Genomic DNA, 9,324 nt, shown 5'->3' on the forward strand with positions numbered 1-9,324 from the left:
CTGAATAAATTCTTAGATGTTATTATATGAAACTATAAATCAGGTTGATTTATGTTATGGTTGTGTAAGTGGTCATACTTGAGACCTCAAAGGCATCTTGGGGATGGATGAATGTACTTTGACCATGACCAATGGCTTCCTAATCTTGGAATATCAAATGTTCTTAGCTCAGGTGTTGAAAGAAGTTCATAAAGGTGAGTGCTCAAGATGTGATTGTACGTATACAAGGGGAGACAGCTCAAGGAATATGATGGGATGAAGTCCTCAGCCAAAGTAGTGGAATGACAGAGAATAGTTCACGAATATTTTAAAATGCATCAGAACTAACTTGGTTGATAGATTTGGTTTCGGAAGTTAACCATACCCTAAGTCATCCTAGGATCATCAAGAGGCTAAGAGACTAAACACACTTGGATACTAATGACAGTAGGGTTCCATGGGACAGCAATTAAACTCTTGTGTATATTCTTGGAAAGATGGGTAGATAGTGAGGATTGAAAGATGAAGGATGATATTTAATGTGCTGGAATCATGCGTACATGTCTGGAGGCTAGACACAGGAAAAACGAAACATGTCTTCAGGAATCAATTATCTGATCAACACCAAGGTGATTCAATCCTGAATCACCTTGCTGATTTGATTTTTTTCTCAGTTTTATGATGAGATAAAATATTCACCTAATTATGAAAAATTGATTTCTAAAATTTTGAAGTTACATAATTATAAATTTTTCATTCGTTTCTTAAACCATAAAGAGAGAACCAATCATTCAAATACATCCATGAGTTTAACTTTAAAAAAATTAGAGTAATTATGGGAGATATCTGAAATTATCTAATTCAAATAATTACATATATTTAATTTCATTCATCTATATTTAAGATCTCCCATTGATTCTGAAAATCAATATCTAAGTTAGATAAATTATTCAACTGGCCATCACATTTCACTGATCAAAAGATTTGTGATCAACTTAAATATTTGAACAAAGACATAGAAACTGATTATTACCACATCATAAATATCTTGAATCTTAACTTGATTTTCTCTATTGATCGGATCGTCAAACATTAGATGTCTGCACATACGTGAGGGTAGTTACTCAATGCGTGTATGAGTTGCATAGTTCAAACCTTATGAATTCAGTTATCTCTCTATGCAGGTTTCCTGCTATTATTAATTAAACAATAGTTTATGTCAAACTCATTGAAAGAGGGTTCACTTGATATAATCCACATGGAACGTTCATCAAAACACAAACTTAGCCTTTTTCACTAAAATGAGCTCAATCATAATCTTCAGTAAGATATATGGTCATTTTAATGCACATATATAATGGGATTAATGTAATAATTATCATTTTATCACTAGGAACAAGTCCTTGAAATAATTTGTGTGATTAAAATGGCATCATTCACCCTTGATATGCGTATACAAACTCATTAAAAGATGAATAGAGTTCTTGGCTATGGTAGTGGAATAATAAAAGAACAGTTTTTGGATAATTGTGTGATCAAATTGAGTTTTTGGCCTTGAGATGAATAATCATATTATAGTTTAGCATACTCTGAGACATTCAAGGTCTGTTAAGCAGATGAAGGATTATTTGTGCAATAAAACTGTTGAAAAATAGGTTCCATGAGATATTTAACTTTAATCATTGACTTTATAGGGACAGTGACGCATGGAAGCTCAGATGTTACAAAATTAACCTATCAATTAGGTTAAATTACAAGAGTATTAATTGGTATCTCATTCAAATGTAATTAATTAGTGAAGACTTATGGTAAGACACTATTTTCCTATAGTAATTAATTTTACTCTATGTATGGGCAAAGGACCAATTATGTCACAATAATTGCATTTTGGGTAATATAGTCGAGGTATATCTACAATATATATATGAGATATAAAATGATATTGAGTCCTAAGTGAGAAGAGTGCAAGGAGCCTTCTTTGCAGGGCCTCCCTTCTTCATGTGCCCTCCAAATTCATGTGCCCCCTTCACATTTTAATTTACTTTGGACAACTTTTTTTCTTATCAAAGTCGCCTCCCTTCAAGAAGAGCTCTGGCATTTTCCAGCAGCCGCTTCTCTTCCTTCTGCTCATCTAACAAGCTTTCAAAAGCACAGTCTACGCACGCGCGGACTTCCTCCACGAACCCGCACGTGGGAGGGCCCCCGACGTCCACACACACCCACTGAACCAGCCCCAGTATCGCCCCAAAGTCCCCCACCTCCACCGCCGCCTTCACCTTCTCCGCCGCCGCCGCCGCAACCGCCGCAGCCACCGCACCGTCTTTTCTCAGAAGCACCGCCGCCGCCCTGACCACCTCTGTCGGCCCTCGGTCACCGTCCATGGCCCGGACCCACAAGGACACGTGGCTAGAGCCATCGTTAGCCACGTGGCACCCTTCTCGACCTGGCCCCACGTGTGGGGACGCAAGGGCGAGGAGTATATCAGGGAGCCAGGGCCGTGCAGTGATGGCGGTGGTGGCGGCGACAGCGGCGAGATCGAGGAGATTGTCAGCCAGGTGGGAGAGGGTACGTGGCGAAACGGGGTGGGAGATGATGACGTGGAGTAGTTTGGCTGCGTAGGAGAAGGCATACTTGGCAGTGGGAATTCGTCGGCCTGGCGGGTGGGACGTGGCAATGATGTGGCGGAGGGCGGTGGAGGCGAAGGCAGGCCAGCGTGGATTGGTTGCGGGGATAAGGGAGAGAGTGGCGGCGTCGGCGATGAATTTGAGGAGTAACGTGGCGAGGCGGGTGCCGTCTGATGGGCCCTCGGCTCCTGCCAGTTGAAGAAAGGTACATGGAGTAATGAGAAAGTTTAATGGAGAAAGATAGCAAGGAGATTGGGATAATGACAGAGAGAGATAGACTGGTAACGATATATACTGAAAGAGATGAAGAGAGATTAATAAATATATCAAAAAATGGAGGGAGATGATGATGGAGAGATATTAATAGAGAAATAAAGCAAGGAGATTGATAGAATGACAGAGGGTGTATAGATTGGTAATGATACAAACCGAAAGATAAAAACAGGAGAGAGAGAGAGAGAGAGAGAGAGAGACGATGGATAGATATGGAGATAGGGAGAGAAAGAGGGCAAGGAGATTGATAGAATGACAGCGGGAGAAAGATTGATAAAGATACAGACAGAAAGAGAGGAAGAGAGAGATATAAAAATCAAAAAATGGATAGAGATAGAGATAGACATAGAGATAGAAGAACGCAAGGAGACTGAGAGAATGACATGGGGAGATAGATTGGTAATGATACGTACCGAAAGAGAGTAAGAGAGAGACGTGTATAAAAATCAAAAAATGGAGAGAGACGATGATAGAGAGATAAAGATGGAGATAGAAAGAGAACTTCAAGGGAGGGGAGATGGAGAGAATGACACGAGGGCGACAGATTGGTAACGGTACAGACAGAAAGAAAGGAAGAGAGAGAGAGATATTGGTTGAGAGAGAGAAATATAAAGATAAAAAATAAAGAGAGATGATGATAGAGAGAGAAAGAGACCTTCAGGAGAGGAGGGAGATGACGCCGGACGAGTATCCTTGGTCCTGGATCGGGTCACCGGAGGTGACTCTCGCGCGGTTCTCTGATCATGGTCGGCCCCGCCAAAGACTTTCTCCGCTGAATCCAGCAAACCCTCCAAAATCTCCTCCAAATTCGGCCCCTAAAACAAACAACCAAACCTCATAAATAAAAATTTCGTCCCCAAAAAATTGTTCCCATAAATGAAAAAAGTAAACAATTTAAATCTGAAATAAACCAACGAAAAGAAAAAAAATGAAAAATCATACATCAAAACTGCCCCCAAGCACAGAAAAAGAAGTAAGAAATTAAGAAAAACACAACAATAACTCAAACGGAATAAACAAAAACAAATAAAGCATCAATACCCCCCCCCCAAACTCAAAGAACAAAAAAAAGAAGAAAGAGAATTTAAAAAAACAAATAATAAATTAAACGAAAAAACAACCGAACATAACATATTCCCCAAGAACACAGACAATATCAAAACCTCATACGCAGACAAAGACGACGTAAATTCAATCGAAACTAAAACAACAAAAACAGAGAAAAAACAAATCATCAACATTCCTCTCAAGAACAAAATAATTAAAAAATTCATGCACAATCAAAGAGTCTCATAAAATATATATATCTATATATTAAAAAATAAATCAAAACTTGACAAAATAGAAAATAAAAATAACCAATAATCACAAGAAATCAGCAAAAAAGGAAATCAACAACCATTAAATACAAACAAAACAAAACTAAACCACCAAAGCCCCAAAGAAAAAAACCACCTCTTCATCCGGGGCATTCTCCATAGATCTAAACAGCGCGAGCTTGGCGTAGGCCGCAACAAACACAAGATCATCAGCCTCATTCAACCCATCAGAGCTCTCAATCACGGCCTTAGAAATAACCCCCAGAGACGAAGAAATCGATCCCAAGAACGGCGAACCCAAGACCGCCCTCCGAGTTTCTACCCCCGAGAGAAGATCCTTGACCTGCCTCGCAGCCATGGCGGCCAAACCACGATCAAATCTCATCTTCTTCTTCTTCTTCCTCGTCCTCCCCATCTTCTTCCTAACCATCTCCAGTGTATCCGCCACAGCCCCAAACACATCATCCGAGCAGCCATTCCGAATCATAATCTCATAAATTCTCCTCACCTCCGCTTGATCATCACGGTTCTTCATCATGTTCAAGCAGAGCTCCCGGAAATCACCGAGGCCTTCGGGGTGAAGGGACGAAACCACTCTAAGGATGGAGCTCTGAGATCGAACAGAAGAAACGGTGGGGAGCAGAGACTTCAACGCGTCGGAAGTGAAGAACTTGGAAAGAGTTGTTTTGTGCTGAGACTCGGTTGATAGTTCTTTGCAGAGATTGGCCGTTGCGGTGAATAAGGCTTCGATCTGGGAAGGGGAGAGGTCTTGGGAAGTGGTGGCGAGGGTGTAGCATACCTTGGCCAGTTCGATGAGAGATTTGGGCGATGATCCGTCGTTTAGAGGGAGGAATTCGCAGAATCTGGCGCCGGCGGAGGGTGATCGTTTGATCAGGACGATGAAGCGCGCGCAGGAATCTCTGGCCGCGAGTTTTGAAGGGAAGTAGGTGGGTGTGAGCAGTGTTACTATTTTCTTTGCCACTTGAGGATGATCGTTTGCTAATGAAGCTAGAAGAATGTCGAGATCCACCACCTGCGGAGGAAAAACATACCGGGTTAATCTTAAAATTTTAAAATCCAGACTCGTACAAAATTAAAGATGTAAAACCCTCGATTGTGAATCAATAGGAAGAATGAGAAAAAGGGAAGAACATGGAAAAAAGGAGAAAAGAAATGAAAAAAAAAACTTTAAAAAACATTGAAATCCCTCGATTTCAATGTAGAAACAGTTAATGAAAATGACAGATTACAAGAAATGGAATACGAAAATTATAAATAAAACTAACTTAAATTAAGCGAAAAAATGAAAATAGTAAATACCAGATTAATCTAAATTTTGAAATCCAGACTCGTAGAAATCAAAGATTTAAACCATCGATTGTAAATAAATAGGAAGAATAAGTATATGGAAGAACATCGAAAAAGGAGAAAAGAAATGAAAAAAAAACTTTAAAAAAAATTGAAGGGAATTTTGAAGTAGAAACAGTTAATGAAAATTTTGAAGGGATTTTTTAAGAAGAAACAGTAATGATAGTGATAGATTACAAGAAATGGAATACGGAAATTAAATATAAAACTAACTTAAATTTAGAGAAAAAATGAAATACTAAATACCAGATTAATCTAAATTTTGAAATCAAGACTCGTAGAAATTAAAGATTTAAACCCTCGATTGTGAATAAATAGGAAGAATAAGAAAATAAAAGAACATGGAAAAAGGAGAAAAGAAATGAAAAAAAGCTTAAAAATTGAATGGAATTTTTAAGTCGAAACAGTTAATGAAAATGACAGATTACAAGAAATGGAATACGAAAATTATATATAAAACTAACTTAAATTTAGAGAAAAATCAAAATAGTAAATACCAGATTAATAAAAAAATTGAAATCCAGACTCGTAGAAATTACAGATTTAAACCCTCGATTGTGCATAAATAGGAAGAATAAGAAAATGGAAGAACATGGAAAGAGGAGAAAAGAAATGAAAAAAACTTTAAAAAAATTTGAAGGGAATTTTTAAGTAGAAACAGTTGCTGAAAATTTAAGAAAATGACAGATTGTAAGAAATGGAATACGAAAATTAAATATAAAACTAACTTAAATTTAGAGAAAAAAATGAAAATAGTAAATTCCAGGTTAATCTAAAATTCGAAATCCAAACTCAAAGAGATTAAAGATTTACACTCTCGATAGTAAATTAATAGAGAGAATGAGTAAATGGAACTACATGGAAAAGGAGAAGATAAATGAAAAAGACTCCAAAATTGAAGGGAAAGAGAAAGAGATAAAAGACAATTGAACAATGATGAAATATTTAGAAATGAAAAACGGAAATTAAAAATTAAGAACTCGACATTGAAATTTAATGCAAAGAATGAAAATAGAGAAAGTATAAAAGAAACGAATTATAAAATGAAAATGATCACGGAAAAAATAAATAATTAAGAAAAAATCATTAACCTTTAACCGCACACCCTAAAGCTAAAAACCTTCAAACCTAGGTTGTGCACTTCAAACACAAAAACTCTATAAACTGAACCATAATCTCTTCAAAAAATTAAATAAACTGAACCATAAACCCTGAACCCGAATCAGAGGTTTTTGATGAGATCAGTATGGGGGTGGGCAAACCATGGTAAACTGGAAGTTCCGGATAGCTCTGGATGCGAGAAGGAGATCACAGAGATGCACTCGAACTGAGAGAAAAGGGTCCAAGAACATGAACCCTAGTCTGGGGAGCAAGACTTTGAGAACTTCCAGAGCTTGTGGATTTTCCAGAAGATATGTAATACCCTTCAAAGTTGATAGCTTGACGTCGTTGGAGGAGTCGTGTGAGATGTGGTCTATGATCTTGGTGAGCATCTTTGTTATAGTGGATGATGGAATGACTTCCCAGAAGTGATGAAGCACCCGGCAGCAACCCTCAACGGAGACGGATCTGATGTCGGGTGAATCGTCTTCCAACAATTTTTCTAGAAGAAAAGACTGTCTTTCAAGCAATATTGTTTTATCCTCCCTCGTAGCATCGGGGTTTTCCAAGGGGAACAGATCAATTAGCAAGTATAATGCGTTCTGACGGACGTTCGAATTGGCCACCTGAAAGCATTAGATCCCCATGTCTTTTGATAAACAAAGTAATCATCATTTAAGTTAAAATTCCAAAAAACATTAAAAAATAGTAATAGCGCTGAAATCAACAAATTTTGAAAGGGAAATGGTATTAAACTCTAGAGGAATTCAAATTTAATTCTGCATTGGGCTCTCGAATTGATGATAAAAAATATTAAATGATGATTTTTATACATTAAAATGAAAGAGAACTCTCAATGAACTAAAAAAATATAAGTTTTCCATATGGGTCTCTCATTTGATAATAGAATTCATCTTTAATTCCGTACAAGTACGCAAACAGAGCTACGAAAGTAGTGAATTCAACCATTTTTTGACATAAAAATGATTTTTTTTGAAAGATTTTGACATGGAAATGATAGACAACTCTCAATAATGAAATAAAATAAGATATAAAAAAAAGAAAATTCGGCGTTTGGTCTGTCAAATTTATAATACAACTCATCTTTAAACTCTGTCAAATTACATTTAAAAAGTATGACAGCACTGAATTCAGTAATTTGAACAAGGAAACGAATAACCAACCTACAAAAAAAATTTGTAGTTTGGGTGTTTTTAACTGATAATACAATTCTCGGAAGAGAGTGATGAACAAACATCCCAAATAATTTACCTGCAAGGATCGGAACAAAACTGGCTCGGCAAGTCGGAAAAGCAGCTTATCTACCCCATCGATCGCCCTGTTGTCAAAAAACCCTCTAAGTATTCTCCGAATAGAGTTAGCCAGAGACTTTGAGCTAGCATAAATCGCCCCCTCAACGAGATATTGAAGGAAACCATCCTCAAATTCGCGGCGTTGGGATTGTTCTGAATGCTTCCAAAACCTGAATAAAATCTCAGAATAAGCTTCAAGCACTGCTTTCCTTCCAAATTGGATCTGAGACTTGATCAACGCAAGAGACTCCTTCAGTAACTTGCTATTCACCGACAACATGAAGGCTACAAAGCGTCTGCCCTCGTCAGTCTTGAGGTAAAGGGGCGTGATGACACACCTGAGCAACAGCAATTTCAAGTCCTCGATACTTTCATCGTGGAAATCAAACAACAAGAAGGCTTCTCTCATGGCGTAGACTCGGTGAACATATGATTTCATGTTCAGTGTGAGGGACCTCGAGAGCAGAAACGGCAAAGACTGAGAAATCAGAGTTTCCCTCTCCGGAAGCTTCTCCTTCCACCATTTCTCACAGAGACTCGCGATTTCCGTCGACAAATCTTCGTCTGCCTCAAAGAGCACCAGGCAATCGTGCAGAGACCGCACGCAAGACAGAAAATGGGCGGGATTGAAGCTCTTCTTCGGACTCGAAACACACAATTGAGAAATGTAAACGTACCGCCGGATCTCTCTCATCCGGATCATCGTCTCCGGCTCGTCAGCCCCCAATTCCTCATCTCTTCGGCGTAAGCGCTTGCTGGGAGGCGACCGCGAGGAACGTTCCCCGCTACTTCTGGAGGTGGATCCGAGTTCATTCTTGAAGGAATCGATGGTTTTGGAGAGAGCAGCGAAGAGAGCAGAGGGAAGGGAGGAAGAAAGATTGGAAGAGGGAGAGATGGCGAAAATCAACGATTTGAGAGTGGATTTCGAGCCCTTGGACGAGAGATCTGAGACGGCGGCAGAGAGAAATTCCTCCGCCGAAGAACGAACAGCCGATCGAAGCCTCTTCTCCATGGCCGGCGATCGCTTCTCCTCGGACAGTCTCCTGCCAATCTTCCACCATGAAAACTTCCGAATTTCTGTCTCTCTATCGCTATATATATCTCTCCGATGGCGGGAAACTGAAAATTTTAAAATCCGGCGAATCCTCACCGTAGATTTCGTCTGGATCAAACGGCAGCAAAGCATCCAAGATCTGAACCGGGTCCTGCTCGAACTGCAAGATCGCCGAGAACTTCGGCGTTGAGTTCCATGTTCTTTTCTATTTTTTCTTAAACTTTCTATCTTTCTATCTATCTATCTATCTATTTTTTCTTTTCTATCTGTTGTGGTATATAGCTAGCAAATAG

At 38.9% G+C, this 9,324-nt stretch overlaps 1 protein-coding gene across 1 annotated transcript; it reads right to left on the reverse strand.

The window, feature by feature from the left end:
• Positions 1-1,846: 1,846 nt before the first annotated feature.
• Positions 1,847-9,101, reverse strand: HEB1 (ARM repeat superfamily protein). Its single transcript, XM_078581096.1, has 5 exons — positions 7,937-9,101; positions 6,826-7,290; positions 4,332-5,228; positions 3,532-3,691; positions 1,847-2,791 (listed from the first exon to the last, which is right to left on the reverse strand). The coding sequence occupies exons 1-5, from the start codon at positions 8,987-8,989 to the stop codon at positions 2,043-2,045; spliced, it is 3,324 nt and encodes a 1,107-aa protein (XP_078437222.1). The 5' UTR covers positions 8,990-9,101; the 3' UTR covers positions 1,847-2,042.
• Between the last annotated feature and the right edge of the window lie 223 nt (positions 9,102-9,324).

Source organism: Wolffia australiana, chromosome 9, assembly GCF_029677425.1.
Source record: "Wolffia australiana isolate 7733 chromosome 9, ASM2967742v1".
Classification (NCBI taxonomy): Eukaryota; Viridiplantae; Streptophyta; class Magnoliopsida; order Alismatales; family Araceae; genus Wolffia; species Wolffia australiana.

What these genes read in the sequence shown, in the direction of transcription:
- HEB1 (XM_078581096.1), bottom strand. Translation starts at nt 8,989, where the DNA reads ATGGAGAAGAGGCTTCGATCGGCTGTTCGTTCTTCGGCGGAGGAATTT. An exon ending in GGAACTTCCAGTTTACCATG is followed by an intron (nt 5,229 to 6,825) that starts GTTTGCCCACCC and finishes TTTCCTCCGCAG; the next exon opens with GTGGTGGATCTCGACATTCT. An exon ending in ATCTCCCTCCTCTCCTGAAG is followed by an intron (nt 2,792 to 3,531) that starts GTCTCTTTCTCT and finishes TTCAACTGGCAG; the next exon opens with GAGCCGAGGGCCCATCAGAC.